General features: G+C 43.6%; 1 protein-coding gene across 9 annotated transcripts in view; it reads right to left on the bottom strand.

The window, feature by feature from the left end:
* SH3TC2 (SH3 domain and tetratricopeptide repeats 2) overlaps nt 1-21,553 on the bottom strand; it is a 167,378-nt gene that overhangs the window by 64,609 nt on the left and 81,216 nt on the right. For all 9 annotated transcript variants that reach the window (XM_077265771.1, XM_077265773.1, XM_077265774.1 and 6 more), the window contains 2 exons: nt 18,630-18,706; nt 558-753 (listed from right to left, as the gene is read on the bottom strand). In XM_077265771.1, coding sequence (XP_077121886.1) covers nt 558-753; nt 18,630-18,706 — 273 coding nt within the window. The remainder of the gene's footprint in view (nt 1-557; nt 754-18,629; nt 18,707-21,553) is intronic.

Genomic DNA, 21,553 nt, shown 5'->3' with positions numbered 1-21,553 from the left:
TGGGAGCTACACATAGTGGTGTTAAAACTTATATTTCTAGTTGCAGCTCTGAGAAAATATTTACAATCACTGATTGCATTGGGGTAAGGATGAAGTCCGGCTGACCGGTTCACTTTACATACTACCATAGTAACCAAAAATCCAGAACTTTCCCTTTAAATCATAAATACGACCTTTCCTGATCAAGACAAAAATAACTGATCTTAGGCCCCAGCCACCAATTTAGAAGTTACTGTAACAGGGGCCCTATGATTTCTGTATACAGCATAGTCCATACTGTATATGCTTCATGCGTTATAAGAATTATAATTATGGCATCTGATTTTTTTTTTTTAGTACCCATAGACTTGAAAGGGGGAGTCTTAACCAATTTCTGGAAGAAACTAATGCATGTTTAAATTTTTTTTACATGCATTCAGTTAAAAAGAAACTCATCTATACCGCTCCATTTTTCATCATTAGTCCGAGTGTGATCCATTTTTTCACTTGGACCAAAAACTTGAACTTGGCCTTAACCCAATAGCTCATTTCAGCAATGGAGAAGTAGTCGTACTTACAAAGGCTTCAAGCAGTTGGGATCAACATGCTTCGTTTGGACAAAACCAGTGGCTCCAGTTGAAGGACATTTCCCCACAAACCACTTGAGTCCAGGGACAAAGAAGCCAACAACTTCAATGGCATCTCCCCTGCAGTAGCTGAGCTCATCCCATTCTGTGGCTGAGTGGTTCTCCCTAGCAGTGCATTGCCCCAATCCTGAAGGAAAATAGAAATTCCACCGATATTATACCAATATATTAATACGATAAGGTCATTTGTTACAAACAGTATCATTCTACCTGCTCCAGAATGAAAAATATAAATACTAGTAGACCATAACCGGACAGCCTTGGTGGCAGTTTTTGGAGCCTACTAAGCCATAAGAACTGTTGCACTACCCCCATTTCCCCAACTTGTGGTGGAGCTATTTAGAGAAAACTGGAAAAGAAACTACTTCTAAATAGGATTTCAACATTTTTATTCCTCATATTATATACTTAGGGAGAAATAAGTATTGAATATGTCACCAATTTTCTAAGTACCGTATTTTCCGGCGTATAAGACGACTTTTTAACCCCCGAAAATCTTCTTAAAAGTCGGGGGTCGTCTTATACGCCGGGAATCGTCTTGTACGCCGGTGTATATGGTGGGTGGGGAGGGGGAGTGATCCTGATGACGAGGGGGCGTCTCACAGGAAAGTGAGTAATCCCCATTACCTTATCCTAGCGGTGCAGCGTGGGGGTGTCAGTGCTGGGAGCGGCGGCGGCTGCTGTGTTCTGGTGCGGCGGCTCCTCTTCTGTGTGGGGCCTCTGTGCTGTGGGGTGGCGGCGGCAGCGGCGTATCTTTATCCAGTTGGGGCTCCTCCGGCATCTCCTTAGCCCTGGAGGCCCCGCCGCAACTCCATCGGTGCAATGTGGTGGCCTCCGGGAAAATGGCCGCTGCTCAGATTCAGATCTCGTGTCCCGAGATTTCGGGACGAGATCTGAATCTGAGCAGCGGCCATTTTCCCGGAGGCCACCGCATCGCACCTATTGAGCTGCCTCCGGGAAAATGGCCGCTGCATTGCACCGATGGAGTTGCGGCGGGGCCTCCAGGGCTAAGGAGATGCCGGAGGAGCCCCAACTGGATAAAGATATGCCGCCGCCACCGCCACCCCACAGCACAGAGGCCCCACACAGAAGAGGAGCCGCCGCACCAGAGCACAGCAGCCGCCGCACCAGAGCACAGCAGCCGCCGCACCAGAGCACAGCAGCCGCCGCCGCCACTCCCAGCACTGAGACCCCCACGCTGCACCGCTACGATAAGGTAATGGGGGATACTCACTTTCCTGTGAGACGCCCCCTCGTCATCAGGATCACTCCCCCCCCCCCCCCCAAAAGGCACATATTCACCGGCCCTATAAGACGACATAGGGTGTATAAGAAGACCCCCGACTTTTAAGAAGATTTTATATTTTAACTGGTAAAGTTGGGGGGTCGTCTTATACGCCCAGTCGTCTTATACGCCGGAAAATACGGTAAATATATTTCAAAAGGTGCTATTTACATGAAATTCTCACCAGATGTCGGTAACAACCCATCCAAACCACACAGGCAAAAGAAAACCATAGATGTCCAGAAATTAAGTTATATGTAATAAGGAGAAATATGCAAATTGTCTCTTCAGAGAGAAAGAAGACTTGAACTCTAGTGCCATATATTGGACGTAGCAATCCTAAAAGTCAATATTGACCCTTTAACAAGTCTTAGGATAAAATTGTAACCTCAAAAAAAGGACATGATACCAAAGATATAAACAACTACTGTAAATAAGTTTATTAAATATAACAAAAAATTATTAAAAAATGGAGAAACTGACAAGAATAGTGCATAGTGCAAATTGCTAAATACATCAAAAGGGGTACAGATCAATCATCCTGGGAAGTAAACCTCAAAAAGACAAGGTAAATACCAATAAATATCCAACAAGGTCCTAAGACCAGCTGGAGTCCTGGGGAACCACGGATCATCCTTCTACTGGTACTTATGCTGAGAGGCACTATTTTTTGCACTTTATTTGGTCTTAGGACCTTTTTGGATATTTATTGGTATTTACCTTGTCTTTTTGAGGTTTACTTCCCAGGATGATTGATCTGTACCCCTTTTGATGTATTTAGCAATTTGCACTATGCACTATTCTTGTCAGTTTCTCCATTTTTTAATAATTTTTTGTTATATTTAATAAACTTATTTACAGTAGTTGTTTATATCTTTGGTATCATGTCCTTTTTTTGAGGTTACAATTTGGTTTTCGGGACATTTAGTGACATTGTCTCACTTAGTTGTGTTATTTAAGTCTTAGGATAAAAGCCAAACCAAAATCTCAATTTGTAGACCCTGTGTTTCGGGGTACTGCCCCTCATCAGTGCTTAAAATTGGAGGAGACTTATATGTCTTGCATGCTCCTCTGGTAAATTGAATAAGCAAATTGTCTCTTCAGAGAGGTAAAGGATTTGAACTCTAGTGCCGCCTATTGGAAGTAGCAATCCTAAAAATCAATATCGACCCTTTAATGAGCCTTGTCAAATGACTTAGGATTAATGATACAGGGAAAAGGTGTTGAACACATGAAGAAAGAGAGGTGCAAAAAGCCATGGAAAGTAATGACACCAGCTGAAATCTAACAGTAATTAGAAAGCAATCCTGACATTTAGTGAAAAATATTATCAACTGATTTAACTGATGGACTTTTTATAGGAGTTTTATAGGAGTCTCATTGCCAATGTGCCACACAAGAAACATCTCATGATGGGTAAAACCAGTGAGTTTTCAGAAAGACCTTTGAAAGCTTATTTTTGCAAAACATACTGATGGCATTAGTTCCAGAAGAATTTCTAAACTACTGAAGGTTCCAGTGAGCATTGTTGGGGCCATAATCTGAAAGTAGAAAGAACATTTAACCATAAATCAACCACAACCAGGGGCTGCCTGCAAGATTTCAGGCAGAGGAGTGAAAAAAATTATCAAAAGAGTTGTCCAAGAGCCAAGGACCACCTGTGGAGAGCTACAGAAAGACCTGTAGGTGCAGTAGGTACAGTTACTTCAAAGAAAACAATTAGTAATGCAGTCAACCTCCATGGCCTGTATGCACGCTCACCATGCAAGACACCATTGCTGAACAAAAAGCATGTTCAAGAGTGTTTAAAGTTTGCTCAGCAACATTTAGACAGGCCTGTGAAATACCGGAATACAGTCTGGTCAGATGTGACCAAAATTGAACTCTTTGGATTGCATAATACACACCACATTCGGGGTCAAAAAGCAATGCATATCACCCCAAAAACACCATACCAACAGTAAAGTTTGGAGGTGGGAACATCATGTTGTGGGACTGTTTTTCAGCATATGGCACTGGCAAACTTCGTATAATTGAAGGAAGAATGAATGGACAAATGTACGGATACATTCTTGAAAAATATCTGCTGCCATCTACCAGAATGATGAAGATGAAACCAGGGAGGAGATTTCAGCAAGACAATGATTTCAAACTTACTGTCAGGACTCTGAACATTTTGCATTACTGCCCTTTTCCAAGATGGCGTCTTTGGTCTCATGTGCACTGTGTCTTCCTGCTATAAAACTCCACGCCAGCCTTCAGTCTGTGCTAGAGTTTTCTGCCTTGCATCCAGCTCCTGACCTCTGATTACTCCCTGGCTATATACCTGCTCCTGTGAACCTGTGTGGTGATCCTGCTACTCTGCTCTGAGTTCCTGCTGCATACACCAGTTTCCAGAAATCCTCCTTCATCTGCTGCTCATGTTTACTTCAATCTGCATTTGCTGGACATGTAAGCTGTTGCTGCTCTGCAAAAACCTGAGACTATTAACCAGGCCTCCCTGGTTGAGCTAAGATATGATTTGAACTGCCTTACAAGCTTATCTATCTGTGTTTGGACTAAGACAAGGATTTATTCGTGTCAAGTATCCTCAAGAATAACTGTCCTTCATAGACTTTCTGCTTGATTGCAATTTCCTCTGAAGTTTCCTATAGACTGCTAAGCTGCATTTAATATTTACACCAAGTGTTGTGGACTTGAGTTTCTCTCTGCACCTGTTGGAATCACCGTGTGATAATATAAACTTTACGATTTATAAAACTGTGTCCTGTAGTTATATAAACCTATAAGAACACACTAGGTTGCGAAACAAAGTGAGAGGTATAAATATGTCCGAAAATCCACAACCAAGCGGTAGAGGTATAAAAAAACAATTTTATTAAAGTGTCAAATACACAGAATTGTAATAAATACACTTGGACAAAAAAAGGTGATTGGAAAAAGACAGGCAACAACACCAGCATAGAAGATGTAGACTAAATGCTGGGAAAAGACACAAAAAAATCCAGGCATCCTAACTACACCAACACGCCGGAATATGCCCATAGGTCAGAGGATGAAAAAAGATACACAGATGGGCAGCCCTCCAGGAGGACATCACAACATGACATAATATATAATAAACCCATAGAGGTAGCCCATCAGAATAAAATATCTTGTAAGAGATGGGCGAATCCGATGATTGAGTCTCGTGACCCACGGTTAAATAACTTGGATGATTTCTTGGCCGCTATGGCATTAATGTTTGATGACCCTAATCGCCGTGCAACCACTGAATCTGCTTTGTTGTCTTTACACCAGGCTAAACGTTCTGTTATTGAGTATGCCACTGAATTCAGGAGATTAGCGGTAGATACCAATTGGGAGAGTTATGCACAATTGCCTATTTTTGAAAGGGGTATGTCTAGTATTGAAAGATGAACTAGCTCGCTCTGAGTCACCTCAAGAGCTAGAGACATTTATACAGCATTTTGTGTGCATAGACATTCGCCTTACTGAGCGTAGGCAGGAGAAATTTGCTGCATATAACCGTATTTCTAACTTTTCCCTTCCTTCCAAAGAGCATGCAGGTAAAACCTCTCGGGAGGTGGAGGAGGTGCCCATGCAAATTGATTCCGTTCAGAGGCGCGAGATTAATGAGCGCCGGGAGCATCGCCTTCGTGAAGTTCTATGTTTCTACTGCGGTCAGTCTGACCACTTTTTAATCAACTGTCCCAAGTGTCCCAAGCGACCTAACAAGGTGCCAGCAGCGGTAGGAGAATATGACAACTGTGATGATGAATCTGACATCTCTGAATGTAGCCTGCATTTAAATGCTGTATTCCATTCACTTTCTATGACTTCACCCCCCAAGGAGCTGAAGGAGAAGAACTCTCACTGTTCTCTCCCTATTAAGATCCTGTGTTCAGGACAGTGGATTTCCAGTGCAGCTATGATTGACTCTGGTGCAGGTGGCAATTTCATGGATATCGCATTTGCCAAGGAACATGGTATTGAAATTCAGCAAAGAGCCTCTCCAATTACCATGGAAACAGTGGATGGGTCACCTTTAATCTCTAGGCCTGTGAATCAGGAGACCGTACCCCTTGAAATTTTGTTGGAGCCTAATCATCAGGAGCAACTTTCTTTCTTGCTAATTTCTTCTCCTCATTTTCCTGTGATTTTAGGCATTCCTTGGTTGCGTTCTCAGAACCCAATTTTCAACTGGGAGACCAAGAAGATTATCTTTCCAACAAGGAGCAACTCAGCGTTAACAGAAGCTGTCCCTGAGTCCACGGTTACGGAACCACATGTACAGGTATTTACTTTACCTTCAGCATATAAAGAGTTCTCTGACATCTGTGACAAGAAGAATGCAGATCAGCTTCCTCCACACAGACATTATGACTGTCCCATTGAGCTGCTTCCTGGGGCAGCTATTCCTTTTGGTAACGTATACCCTTTGGCGGCACCTGAGCTTCAAGCCTTAAAGGAGTATATTGATGAAAATCTGGCCAAAGGCTTCATATGTCCTTCTTTCTCACCAGCAGGGGCACCTATATTTTTTGTAAAAAAGAAGGATGGGACCCTGAGACCCTGTGTTGACTATCGGGAACTTAATGAGGTAACCATATGAAACCATTACCCTTTGCCTCTGATTCCCGAATTACTTGAAAGAGTCCGCCATGCTAAGGTGTTCTCTAAACTGGATCTTCGTGGGGCTTATAATTTGGTGCGTATTCGTCCAGGGGATGAGTGGAAGACAGCATTCAGAAGCCGGTATGGACACTTTGAATATCTTGTGATGCCCTTCGGGCTTTGTAACGCCCCTCCAACGTTTCAACACCCTGCTAATGACATTTTCAGAGATTTGTTGGACCAATTTGTGGTGATCTATTTGGACGATATACTAATTTATAATAACTTTTCTGACTCTCTACAGGAACATGAAGAACATGTATAAAAAAACTGTTTTAAGACGTCTGAAAGAGAACCATCTGTATATTAAGCAGGAGAAATGCGAGTTCCATCGTTCTGAGATACAGTTCTTAGGTTATATCATCTCTCCCCAGGGGCTGAACATGGAATCTGGTAAGATTCAGGCTATCCTTGACTGGCCGGTACCCTAGAACGTTAAGGAGGTCCAACGTTTTATTGGTTTTGCAAATTTCTACAGACGCTTCATTCGAAATTTTTCTGATATTGTCCATCCCATTACTTCCTTGACAAAGAAGGAAAAGCCCTTTAAGTGGTCATCACAGGCTCAAGAAGCTTTTGATCGGCTTAAGATCTGTTTCACCTCAGCACCACTGTTGATACACCCAGATCCAACACTTTCTTTCGTTGTGGAGGTGGACGCTTCTGATAAAGCTTTGGGGGCTATTCTTTCCTAAAGAACTGAAGAGAAGGGTCTGCTACATCCTTGTGCTTTCCTTTCCCGTAGACTAACCTCAGCAGAGAAGAATTACGACGTGGGAGACAAGGAATTGCTGGCTATTATTGCGGCTTTCAAAGAATGGAGGCATCATCTGCAAGGAGCTGCACAACAGATCATAGTGCTAACTGACCATCTCAATTTAGAGATCCTTAGATCCGCTAGATGTCTTTCTCCTCGTCAGGCTCGTTGGAACTTATTTTTAAATCAATTTAACTTTGTTATCTTGTACCATCCAGGTTCTCGTAATGGGAAGGCTGATGCTTCATCCCGAATCCATGCTGCGGATTCCGTACCTGGAGCCCCATCCAAGACCATTCTATCTGATGTCAATTTCATCGGAGTTATCCATGATCAGGACTTGTGGAAGGAGTGCAGGGAGGCTTATGACGGTGATGTATTTCTGGCCAACCCACCTGTGGATATTAATCTTGTCTTTAAGGGTGGCATGTGGTTCAGAGATCGACGTATCTACGTCCCTCAGGTCGTCCGTCTGCAGATCTTCAAGTTGGTACATGACTCCAAGTTGGCTGGTCACAGGGGGGTACAGAAGACACAAGAGTTCCTGAGCCGATTCTTCTGGTGGACAACTTGCCTGAAGGATACCAAGGACTATGTTCTCTCTTGCGAGGTATGTGCTCGTTACAAGACTCCTCATGTGGCACCTACGGGTCTTCTACAACCATTACCTGTTCTGTCCCTCCTTTGGGGGTCTATATCAATGGACTTTATTGTGGAGCTGCCTACATCGGGGGGCATGAATACAATCATGGTGGTAGTTGATCACCTGACTAAAGCTGCTCATTTTGTTCCGTGCACCGGCCTCCCCTCAGCTAAAGATACAGTGAACTTGGTTATACAGAATGTCTTCTGATTGCATGGGGTCCCGGATGAGATCATCTCTGACTGTGGAGTACAGTTCACTTCAAGATTCTGGAAGGGGTTTTGCTTTGCACTCAATATTAATGTCTGTCTCTCTTCCGCTTACCATCCCCAGACAAATGGTCAGACTGAGCGGACCAACCAGACGCTGGAACAATATCTAAGATGCTATGTCAGCCATCTCCAGGATGATATGTTGGAGTTGCTGCCGTTAGCCGAATTTCCATATAACAATTCTCAGAGCGCCTCCACTAAATTAAATTTACACCTTTCTTTGCCAATCTGGGTTATCATCCATGTATCTTACCTAGGTTTCCAATTAATTCTCCAGTTCCGGCAGTGGAGGAAAGGCTGACTGTGATGAGGCAAAATCTGGAGGTTCTGAAGGAATCCCTGACCACAGCTCAAGAACGTTATAAGAGATCGGCTGATAGATTCCGTAAACCTGCACCCATGTTCAAGGTAGGAGATTCCGTGTGGTTAGCAACTAAGAATCTGAAGTTAAACGTTCCTTCACAAAAACTTGGACAGAAATTCATTGGCCCTTTCAAGATCAATGGTATTGTGAGCTCTGTGGCCTGCTGGCTGAAGCTGCGAAGGACTATGAAGGTACACCCAGTTTTTCATGTATCTTTACTAAAGCCTGTATCTCCTAATACCTTCCAGGGACGTGTTGTGCCACCTCCGCAGCCTGTGGTGATTGATGGGCAAGAACAATTTGTGGTGGAGGAAATTATTGATTCCAGGACTCTGAGGAATCGGCTCCAATATCTGATAAGATGGCAGGGATATCCCCCTGAGGAAGACTCTTGGGAACCTGTGGAAAACATCAATGCCCAACAGAAGATTTCTCATTTTCATCAGAGATTCCCTGAGAAACCAGGTCCAGGATCATCCTGAGGCCGCTTCTAAGGAGGGAGTAATGTCAGGACTCTGAACATTTTTATCACCTTTTGTGCATTACTGCCCTTTTCCAAGATGGTGTCTTTGGTCTCATGTGCACTGTGTCTTCCTGCTATAAAACTCCACCCCACCCTTCAGTCTGTGCTAGAGTATTCTGCCTTGCATCCAGCTCCTGACCTCTGATTACTCCCTGGCTATATACCTGCTCCTGTGAACCTGTGTGGTGATCCTGCTACTCTGCTCTGAGTTCCTGCTGCATACACCAGTTTCCAGTAATCCTCCTTCATCTGCTGCTCGTGTTTACTTCAATCTGCATTTGCTGGACATGTAAGCTGTTGCTGCTCTGCAAAAACCTGAGACTATTAACCAGGCCTCCCTGGTTGAGCTTTGATATGATTTGAACTGCCTTAAATGCTTATCTATCTGTGTTTGGACTAAGACAAGGATTTTTTCGTGTCAAGTATCCTCAAGAATAACTGTGCTTCATAGACTTTCTGCTGCTGTTGTGGACTTGAGTTTCTCTCTGCACCTGTTTGAATCACCGTGTGATAATATAGACTTTACCACTTATAAAACTGTGTCCTGTAGTTGTCTTGTTCCACGCAAAGAGTCTCCTGAGTTATCCCCTATAATTATTACACTTACAGATGAAGGAACTCTCAATTGGTTTCATTGAAAGAAAATTAAGCTGCTAGAATGGCCCAGCCAATTACCTGACCTTAATCCAGTAGAAATGTTATAGAAGGAACTAAAGCTCAGAGTTCCTAGAAGGAGCCCACAGAGCCTTCAGGATTTAACGAGTGTTTGTGCGGAAGAATGAGCCCAAATCACACATGAGCAATGCATGCAACTAGTTTCTCCATATAGAAGATGTCTTGCAACTGTCATCAAAGGCTTTTGTACAAAGTATTACATTTCAGTAAGTGTGTTCAATATTTTTCCCTTTGTCATTTCTCATCATTATACATAACATAATTTATGGATATCTAAGGTTTTATTTCTTTGCTTGTGTGAATTGAATGGGTTGTTACCGACATCTGGTGAGAATTACACGCCAATAGCACCTTTAAAAATGTATTTACTTAGAAAATTGGTGACGTGTTCAATACTTTCACTCTCTATAATTAAAGCAGATCCAGCCGCTAGAAGAATATCCACATATATGGATTGCATGTCACTACACAAATGTTTAGGAGTTTGACATTCCCCCTACCCCTGACCTCCAGAGGAATTAGGAACAGATGATCTTATGCTAGTGTAAGTGAGTTTTAGATTTTTTATTTGATTTGCATCATAAACAAAGTCACGGTTATTTAGATTTCATTTCAGTGTATCGTATACACAAATGTCTTTTATGCTTGCTTGTATAAAGACATCATTATACGCTTAAAGGGAACCTGTCGTGTGAAAAACAAATTCTATTTACCTGCAGATATAGGGATAATCTGTAGATAAATTGTGTTAAATGGCTGCCCAGTCACCTTACTGGGAGTGCGGATACCAGGAGGAAATGAGCTTATATCCATCCGGGCGCCGCTCGCTTTCAGTCTTCGTGGAGAGAGCATAGTGGTTTGAGTCACCACTCACTATACTGTGAGTGGCGGCTGTAATCACTTTCCGTAACTTTGATTGACAGCTTGCTTTGCAGTGTGTGGCATATCTGAGTGCAGGGAAGGCAGTCAATTGATGTCCTGGGGAATGATCACAGCCACCAATCACAGTTTAGGGAACGGTGACTGCAATCTCTCCGTGTACACCCCCTATGACTAAAAGCAAGTTGCTCTCAGTAGAATATAAGTTCATCTCCTCCTGGCAGCTGGGCTTTCAGTAACATGACCAGGCAGCATTTTCAAGTTATTTACCTGCAGATTTTATTTATATCTGCAGGAAAGTAGTGGCTTTTGTACATGACAGGTTCTCTTTAGATTCTATGAACTATGCAGAGGGTCCATGCATTTTAAGTAATCTATGAAAATAAAGGATGATTAGCTTTTCATTAGAAATATAAGTCCTACAAGCTTATGGTTCTATTTATCCCATTCTTCTAGAAATATTGAATTTATTTCAATAAGGTTCCTTATATTAAAGTGGCTTTCGAGAATACAGAAAATTTGCATGCCCTATTAATATTCATGAAGACACAACAGCGCATAAGTTCTACTTAACTGACGGCTCCTTTACCAGCAGTCACATGGCATGCTAAAGAGGCTGTCAGTCAAGAAGGAGGAGGCAGCGCTGGGCAGGGAATAGAGGTGGAGTGACAGAGACTTCAGATCTACAAATATTTCTTCAGCCTCAATTGCATACCAATTTAAATGCTGATTTCTCAGTAACAGATGAACGGACTGGCCATGTAAAGGTATTGCTGGACTTGCCTTTGAAAGAGCTACAAGCATATATAAATAGTTTATGGTGTGAAATCCTTCTGAAAGATTCCCTTTAAGAGATTAAAATGACACTTGCTAGGCCAAGATGAAAGCATTTTGATGTACACATCATATTTGCAGTGTCATGTTGCAAGCCACTAAAGCACTTTCTTTAATTAAAATCATGACATATGAAACCATTACAATTTAAAGGACATCAGGGGACTTTATGGGAGTTCTATTCAGGTCATCTCCTGACTATATACAAGATATCTGCACCTCAAAAACATTTATAGAATTCGACCTTTTCTTACTTTCGACTCTGCAAATCTCTCACTGTTTCTCTTACTCATTCTCGTCTGGACTATTGTAACTCTCTACTAATCGGCCTCCCTCTTACCAAACTCTCCCCGCTCCAATCTGTCCTGAATGCTGCAGCCAGGATCATATTCCTCACCAATCATTATACCGATGCCTCTACCTTGTGCCAGTCATTACACTGGCTACCCATCCACTCCAGAATCCAGTACAAAACTACTACCCTCATCCACAAAGTACTCCATGGCTTAACACCACCCTACTTCTCCTCCCTGGTCTCAGCCTATCACCCTACCCATGCTCTCCGTTCTGCCAATGACCTGAAGTTAACATCCTCAATAATCAGAACCTCCCACTCCCGTCTCCAAGACTTTTCACGTGCTGCGCCGATTCTTGGGAATGCACTACCCAGGTTAAAAAGATTAACCCCCAATCCCCACAGTTTTAAGCGTGCCCTAAAAACTCATTTGTTCAGACTGGCCTACCATCTCAACGCATTAACCTAACTATCACTGTGTTGCCCATTCAAAAAACTTAAACCATAATCAGGTTCCTCGCATCATGTTCTCATACACTTTATACAGTTAATAGCCCTCTGTGTCTGTGCTGTTACATACTTAGGCAGTTAACTGGTTCATGCAGCTTTACATGAACACCCGATCCTTACACTATGGCTGGTCCGAACAGCGAAAGCAATTGTTACCATCCACCTCTCGTGTCTCCCATTTTTCCTCATAGACTGTAAGCTTGCAAGCAGGGCCCTCATTCCTCTTGGTATCTGTTTTGATCTGTTTATTGTTATGCTGTAATGTATATTGTCTGTGCAAGTCGCCTCTATAATGTAAAGTGCTGCGGAATATGTTGGCGCTATATAAATAAAAAATGTTATTATTATTATTTAAATATCAGAAAGGGGGCAAGCTGCTCAGGACCCTCCCATACTAGTGCAGCGCCCCAGAGTCCTGGTCGTTGCAGTACTGTTGCTCCGCCACTAAGGGGAGTGATGGTATGTCCGATGGCACTTAAGGAGTTCACCTGACCAGGTATCACAGACACCAATACACTTCACAGTCTGGCCTCCAATAGGAGCAAAGGGTACTATGTATTAGGCCACTCCTCACAATCTGGTAAAACTGGGGGTTTGATAGGAAATTAGTGAGAAGCTGACTGGGTTGGAACCAGGCAACATCCTGTGGCAGAGGGTGTTGCGGGGGAAAGCTTCAGGGGGGTCCCTGTCAGGGGTGGGATCCTGACAGAGGCCTAGCGAACAAGACAGAGCGTTAAGGAACCGCGCCTGCACTACATTGCGGCGGTATCTCAAGAAAGGACAAGAAGCGAGGTTTATTGTGGAGAGTGAGAAACGAGATAACAGCAAAAAGGAGATAATACCAGTAGGAGTCGTGCCGTAAGATTGAGGCAACATCCTACTGAGGCGCGTAGCCGGTGGCGGGAACGCCGAGGAAGTATTGGGCTCCAAGCATTACTTCAAACCAACGGCAGGACAGTTAATTATAGGTTGGCTGTCTCACCTAAATCACCTAAGCAGACATAGGGGGCAATTGTGGGAGAGGGGCGACACTAGGGTCCCGGAAGAACTCCAGGCCTACCCATCATACAGGTGCGTCCTAGTCATATCATCTGGGGGACGGAGAAGAACATCAGAACAGATACAAGTTGTGAGAAAGAACATCAGAAACAGACACAACAGTTGTGAGGACTATCCCGTGGTGCTCAGCAGGGAAGGACTACAACACACAGGCGCTAAAAGGTAGGCACTGATTTCCACCTGCAAAGGGAACTCTGGAGGTGCCTTCAGACCAGCCGGTCTTAGCCAGCCCTGTTAACAGTACTCTGGATTGTGGATCCTGAAGCCTTCAGTAAAGAGACTGCAACCCTGTGTCCTCGTTATTCATCGTGACCTACACCACGCACCATCATCTCATCTTTCATTGGACGCCCCTTAGCAGGGTCACGGACCGGGTCTAGCCACCGTGACAACCCCAAGACCGAGACAGAGAGGCCCGGTACCGAGTACCCCGTGGCCCTGCGTCTGGGGGCGCTCCAAACTTGGCATCACGAACAGGATCTACTTAAGCCTGAAGAATCAGGTCATGTGTGCCTTAGAACTGTGTCTGAATTGTGCTTGAACAGTGATTTATTGCAAAGACTGTGTATTGCTATTGCCGCCAAAGATTCCCGCCAAAACCGCCGCCATTACAGCGCTACGAGGAGCACAGGAGAAGAAGAAGGGCGTGCATTTGTGGGCGTGAACAAGCTGAAGAGCGCGAAGAGCAATGGCCGCCCAGTCTAAATATTTCTGTACTTTGAGGACGTGTCCGTCAGCAGCTGAGATCCGCCTCCTAATCCTCAATGGGGGCGGCGACAACGAAAGCGAAACCGCCCACGAAGGAGAGAGCGGGAAAAGGACAAAGAAGTAGTCAGCCACGTGGAGGACGCCATGGCCAGCCACCCGGAGCCGGAGCGTGGGGTCGGAGCAGAGGACTCCCCCAGCTACCCGGAGGGGCACCGTAACCAGACCTCCACCACTGATGCTGATTTCCTGCAGGCTTGCATGGAAGAGCTCAGCGACCAACTCCTGTGGACGCAGCTGAGCACTGAGGCCGGGTAGAAGAAGATCTTCATCGGAAGCCTCACCAGACGCCTGTCAGCAGCCTCGTCTGGTCCGGAGCAGGAAAGAAGTTCCAGCGCTCCGAGGCCAGAAAGCAAAGCCCTGCTGGAAAGCGAGATGCTGCAAATAGAGATGACAACGTCGCAGCACAAGGCCCCGTAACCAGCGTTCCAGACCCCAGCGGAGACAGAGCAGACCAGCACTGGAGGGACCACATCTGAAGCAGGTATGAAGGACGACCCTGCCCTGATGACCGACACCACTCCAGCGACTGCTAGTGCCATGGCTGCTGACACCGTTCCAGTGACTGATCTTGCAGCAGCCGCTACCTCTGCTGCAGCAAATGCCCATACTCAAGCTGCGCAGACCTACATCGCTGCGCATGACTTAACCGTACATGAAAGACGGATTAACGGTGTTTATCCAGCACTGGGTGTAACCCTGGACCTCACTTTCCCCAGGCCAAGAAGGGTTAAGTGCCAGGTGCAGCCCTGGAAGCCGTCCAACTAAACCTCGGAAACCTGAAACTGTAAATAGTTAACTGTTTGTTTTCCTGCTGTTTTGCTGCCAATACCCGACCAGGGTTACTCTTAAAGGGATCCCTTTGTTTACCCAGGATCCCTATTGCTTTTATTTTTGCTTTTATTTTCCTTTTTGCTCCTTGTTCACCCATGTTATAAAGACTGCCGAATCATGGATGGTGAATGGTTCACAAACTGCATTGTAAATAGTTCGCACCTTATTAAGGGTGCCCCCCTACTGGTTTTACAAGAAAAGGAACTGTTTTCGAAGAAACTGTTCCTGGAAACAGTACAGGAGTTCCTGCTGTAAACGGACCTGCGACTTGAGAAGTTGCGCTACCTCAAAGAGACTTGGTTCCCTCTTAAATGGGATGTTCACCAGTTGCACTTAATGTATAATGTTGCCTTAAAAGAAAGTGAATAGTAATAATGTTTTACAAAGCAAGTTATATGTAGCCAGCTAGTTAGTTATAGAAAATGTTTGATAATGTTGCTAGAGATTGAGGACAGGAAGTAGACCCGTAGGGGTTAGTGAGGGAGTCCTCCTAGGAGCCATAGAGAGATGGCTCAGTGATCCTGTACTAAGAAAAGAGGCAGTAGGCCTGGGCAGATAGACAGGCGGTCCTGCATATGAACAATCAGAGAGTAAAAAGAAGAGTATTGCACTTAGAAGAGAAAAATAAAGAAAAAGTTAATTATATCTTAGAAGCTTTATAGTAAGCCTTTAGTGAGTTCAGCTTATACGCCCTTAAAGGAAAAGTTAAATTATTGTTCAGAATTTGCACTAAGTAGAATACCCGGCTGGGTAATAGAAGTTATTTATAGTATGTTATTTAAAGTATTTAACCATGTTTTGTTTGTAACGTTCAAGAGTCCTCACCTCCCATAAAGGGAAGCACTGTTATAATTAGTTGTTCATAGCATTTTCAAAATTTGTATGTCTTTTGCTGATATGTATTGTTGTTTTCTTCCCAGTCCGGGAGTACTGGATTTAGCCGGGGGGGGAGTGCAGCGCCCCAGAGTCCTGGTCATTGCAGTACTGTTGCACCGCCACTAAGGGGAGTGATGGTATGTCAGATGGCACTTAAGGAGTTCACCTGACCAGGTATCACAGACACCAATACACTTCACAGTCTGGCCTCCAGGGGGAGCAAAGTAAGTAGAGGAAGTATTGGGCTCCAAGCATTACTTCAAACCAACGGCAGGACAGTTAATTATAGGTTGGCTGTCTCACCTAAATCACCTAAGTAGACATAGGGGGCAATTGTGGGAGAGGGGCGACACTAGGGTCCCGGAAGAACTCCAGGCCTACCCGTCATACGGGTGCGTCCTAGCCATATCATCTGGGGGACGGAGAAGAACATCAGAACAGATACAAGTTGTGAGAAAGAACATCAGCAACAGACACAACAGTTGTGAGGACTATCCCGTGGTGCTCAGCAGGGAAGGACTACAACACACAGGCGCTAGAAGGTAGGCACTGATTTCCACCTGCAAAGGGAACTCTGGAGGTGCCTTCAGACAGGCCGGTCTTAGCTAGCCCTGTTAACAGTGCTCTGGATTGAGGATCCTGAAGCCTTCAGTAAAGAGGTAAAGAGACTGCAACCCTGTGTCCTCGTTATTCATCGCGACCTGCACCACGCACCATCATCTCATCTTTCATTGGACGCCCCTTAGCAGGGTCACGGACCGGGTCTAGCCACCGTGACAACCCCAAGACCGAGACAGAGAGGCCCGGTACCGAGTACCCCGCGGCCCTGCGTCTGGGTTCGCTCCACTAACAAGCGTGGTGGCTCCCAATCGGGAGGTCTCAGTCTAAGGGCTCATGCAGACGAATGCAATCAGCCAAAACATCAGATCACACTCAGACTAATGTTATTCTATGTTCTCTGTGCTATTCTGTGTGGCCGTGCACATATCAGGACCAAGTCTGTAAATTCAGATCACACTCGGCCATGCAAGTCGACGGGTCCATCAAAAAAATTGTACTGCACTTTGATAACAGAATGGATAAGATGGTGACATTCTTTTTCCATCTTCTCCACATCTGTGAAAGTTGGATCCCACTGTGATAAAACTCTGATCAGAGTTTGATCGGAGGTTGATTAGGATAACGGGACCGATTTTCTCAGATTAGCGAAAATCAGTCATGTGATTCTAGCCTAAGGGTACCGTCACACAGTGCCATTTTCATCGCTACGACGGCACGATTCGTGACGTTGCAGCGTCGTATGATTATCGCTCCAGCGTCGTAGACTGCGGTCACACGTTGCAATACACGGCGCTGGAGCGATAATTTCATGACGTATTTGCGATGTAGAAGCCGTTGGTTACTGTGCGCACATTGTATACAACCTGTGTCACACGATGCAATCATGCCGCCACAGCGGGACACTAGACGACGAAAGAAAGTTTCAAACGATCTGCTACGACGTACGATTCTCAGCGGGGATCCGGATCGCAGTAGCGTGTCAGACACAACGATATCGTAACGATATCGCTAGAACGTCACGAATCGTGCCGTCGTAGCGATGAAAATGGCACTGTGTGATGGTACCCTTAGACTGAATTCACAGATCAGTTTCTATTCTCACATGCAATAATGGAACAATTTTCAACTGTGTGCTGGATTGCATTTTCATTCATTTTTGGCCCATCTATTGGTCATTTTAACCACGCATTTGTTATCCATTTTTCTTGTGTGCAAAAGAAAACTGATAGGAGAAGCATGAGATACTTCTATCAAACAAAAATACTAGGATGCAACTTGAATGCAGTGTATTTTTACTGTTCTATTCACTTTGAATGGGCAAGTTTGGTTCACAAATTGGTCCAAACATGGACATGTCTCTTTTTTGGGGATTTTGCAGGCATAGGCTATAATGTGTATGTGTTCTATCCAGAAAAAAGCACAGGTAGATGTCATACACAAAACTCACATTTGAATGGAGCCTAAAATTATATTATAAGGACACAAATTCATAAAAATGAACAATAATGCCTATATAAAATATAGGATGTCTATAGTTCCTTATTAACTAAGGTCAAACTCTGTGTTCGTCAGCGCCATAACGTCACTGGTCAGTGAGAGTCACGGAGTGGGAACTTGGTTTTAATGAGGAGTATGTTTTCCAGATATGTTTTCCAGATGGCTCAACCTAAAAACATAAAGCAGGAGGCCTTACTGTAGTCCTATGTAAAAAAAACAAACAAGGGTAACACATTATGATATCTCAGTAGCGAATTACAAATTCAGTTATCTTCATATTGACTCGTCCGCAGCCACCAATGAACAGATATAAGCTGTATTTGGCAACTTTGAGAACAGATCCTGAATAAACTTTTCATTGATATCGAATTATCGATATATTTGATGACTGGTTGAGAAGGACAAATAATGATTACGTTAGATGTTATAAAAAGCAGACAACCTGATGCAATGGATCATAATAACCACTTCACTGGTAAAGGGGGTATGTCAGTATAAGGGATTTGCTAGTCTTTATTTCAATGCAAATGTGTATTAGTACATCTTCATAGTATTTTACTATACAAACATTCCTGGTAGACTTCACTGCTGGGACATGGTGATTCTGAGCTGTACAAAGGGATATTGTGCTATGAGTAACTGATACACACAAGTGTAACAATAGCATGTCTGTGTGTGGTCCGGTACGGAACTTTACCTATTGGCTGAGATGTAATGTTCCGACAGTTCTGCTCGGTCACGTTACAGGACGTTGGGTATGCTTTCAGAAACCATCTAAAAGAAAAATATTAAAACTAGTTAGCACGTTTATCCCAACTTATCATATTACCAAATGTCTTTAGTCATAGGAAAAGTGACATAATTAGAGGAACAATTTATGTCATACCCAGTTAAGGACTGGGACTGAATTTCAGTCCTGGAATTTGAAATCACACAGGCCCATGTTGTCCCCGCCCCCATGATATATTACTAATATTACCCTGGATGGAGGAAAGGGAGATTTACTACAAGACCAAAATTTCTAATAATACCCGTGGCCGACGGAGTCAGCAACTTTGTGCTCCATCACAACTCTTAACCGTATGGGTATCTTGAGAATACCGATTCTGTTAACAACGTAGCAGACAAGGCAGCCAATGACCAGACAGGCCCTTCTGGCACTTGCCAGAATTGCCAGATGACCAGTCCGGCCCTGGTCATACCAATATCTTCTTATTAGAAAATACGTGACCCATTTCAGGTGAAACAGTTGTTTCCCTGCAAAATTAAGTAATTCGCAATTGAGCAGTTGAAAGGCTGCCGCGAGCATATCCGCTGTGTGTGAATACAGCCCAGGTATAGCAGCAGATAGAAAAACTTTGTCTACACTGATTCATTGTAGGAAATCATCAGGGCAGCAAAGACGTTCGTGGCAATAATTTATTTAGCCCACAGGAAAAACAAAATCATAAGGGTATGTGCATATGGCGTCTCTTTCAGACCCGTTCCTCTTGGAATCCTCCTGAAAAAGTACCCCATAAAATGTCAACGTGATGTCCTTTAAATGCTTCAGACTTCGGAAACCCCAAAGTGATTAAAAGAAGTGATATGCTCATTCTTCAGGCTACTTTGGCTTTAAAGCCGCCCGATCTCCATAATTGAAAATATCATGTAAAAGACATTGACAGTGGATTTGCCATAAGAATAATGATGAAACTGCTTCAAGAAAAAGGCAGCCAGTGTTTTCCTGAAGTGGCTTTGTCTGGGAAAATTCGAAGGTTGCAGCGGCGTCTATATGACGTTATGTGTACATTCCCTTAGTAAGTACCTTTACAGTGGAAAAAGAAAGTAAGTATCCATTAAGACTTTAGTGATTTCTCTTTTCCACAAAAAAACAATTTCCATCAGTGTGCTAGATCCATCATTAATCCTTTTTTATCCATAAATCCACTTTTATTATCTGTATATTATCCATTTTTCTTGCATGAGAAAATCCTGTAGATTTCCAAAGCTTCATCTAGTAGTAGCCAGAGAAAATTGACAATACACATGACGTCCATGTGCTGTTTTTTAATGTTTTTTTTTTCATTGAATAGGCAATGCCAGTCCTCAAATTAGACCAAATTTTGACATGGTCTCTATTTTTTTTGTACTCCACCAAAAACCTGACATTCAGAGGTCCATTGTCTAAAATGGGTGCATGTTCTATCAGCAAAAAAACAAAGAAGCAGAACACATATATGAAACTTGGACGCAAAGTGCAGCCTCGGGTAGGATTAATACTTCTCTACTTACCCTTTTTTACATATGTCCCACACTGAGCATTGTAAAGCCCCTGCTGAATAGGGTTAAAAAGATTATCTGGTAGGAAATACAAAAAAGTTCCTCCCTGTTTTCAGGTGGGACTAAAGCCAGCTGTACACATTAGACATATTCCAGCCTAATCTGCCAACCTCGACAGGACTGGACGAATATTTAATCTACAGTACAAGGAAACTTCCTGACTCTCCCCCAAATTACAGATGTTGGGTGATGAGAATTGGGCAGTTTGATTTCAATTTTTCGATGCTTTTGTTCTCGAAGAGAATAGCTGTCACCAGAGAAATCTGGCAAGAGCTTATTTTCTCGTTGTACTAAGAACATTTATATGCATGGCCAAACTGGAGCATTCTAGTGTATAGTGAAGTGTCGGGAGAGATAGCTGTCCGTCAACAATATTCTAATATGTGACGAGCCTTAGTCTTTTAGTGTTTTCGGAAAATCTACTGTACATAACTTGGCTTTATCTTCTTTTACTGCACCAAGATCTCATCACTTGATTGAGGAGATGAGCACTCTGTCAAGGTATTATTTCCAGGATGTTTTTCTTCTCAACCAAATAACCCCCTTCAGCGAAAAGCTTTTAATATGTTTTAGGGTAACATTATAGCTGTCTTCCTGTTACTCTTGGAACTCTTTGGTAGTAGACATTGAAGTCTTTTAGTTTACTTATTTAAATTGATTGCTTATTTGTAAGCGCTGCAGTACTTGAGTGACTGAGTCCAGCTGCAGACATAGCGCCGAATCCCCTTCTAACATCTCCTTAAACAATGATGTTTCTTGCCACCCAACTGTGAAGGAAGAAAACAGATATAGTACTACACCTGCTCTGCATTTCCTTTATTCTCAGTCTCTGTGTGAGGCCCTGAGATTGGACCCCACAATCCTAAAGTGACAGTATATTTTAACGTTATAGTTCCAGAACAACAAATAGCAATTATTGATTATGTGCTGTCCGGCATACAGTTATGATAAAATTGAGCTCTCCAACACATCGGTGGTGCTCAGTGAAGAAATTCAACATACAAAAGTTCCATCAGAAAAGAAACTCCACGAGTCTCACCAAGCGTCACAAATCCAATTCTTAGCTTAACTGGACAAGGAGACACATCAGCAGAGACAGGGAAAAAGTTGCAAGCAGTCAGTCAGTCTATGGCCATTTCACTTGAGAAAGCACCATCTGACCATCATGGCCATGGGCTGACTGCTTGTATCTTTCTCCCTGTCATGGCTGCTGTATCTTCTTGTCTAATAAAAAGTTATGGATTAAGTTCACAATGTTTGGTGAGTGCCGCGGAGTTTTCATTCCTGGTGGAAATATTT

This window comes from Ranitomeya variabilis, chromosome 5 (assembly GCF_051348905.1).
Source record: "Ranitomeya variabilis isolate aRanVar5 chromosome 5, aRanVar5.hap1, whole genome shotgun sequence".
NCBI classification, from domain to species: domain Eukaryota; kingdom Metazoa; phylum Chordata; class Amphibia; order Anura; family Dendrobatidae; genus Ranitomeya; species Ranitomeya variabilis.
Note: the sequence above shows the minus strand (reverse complement) of the source record. Positions and strands in the feature narration are given on the sequence as shown.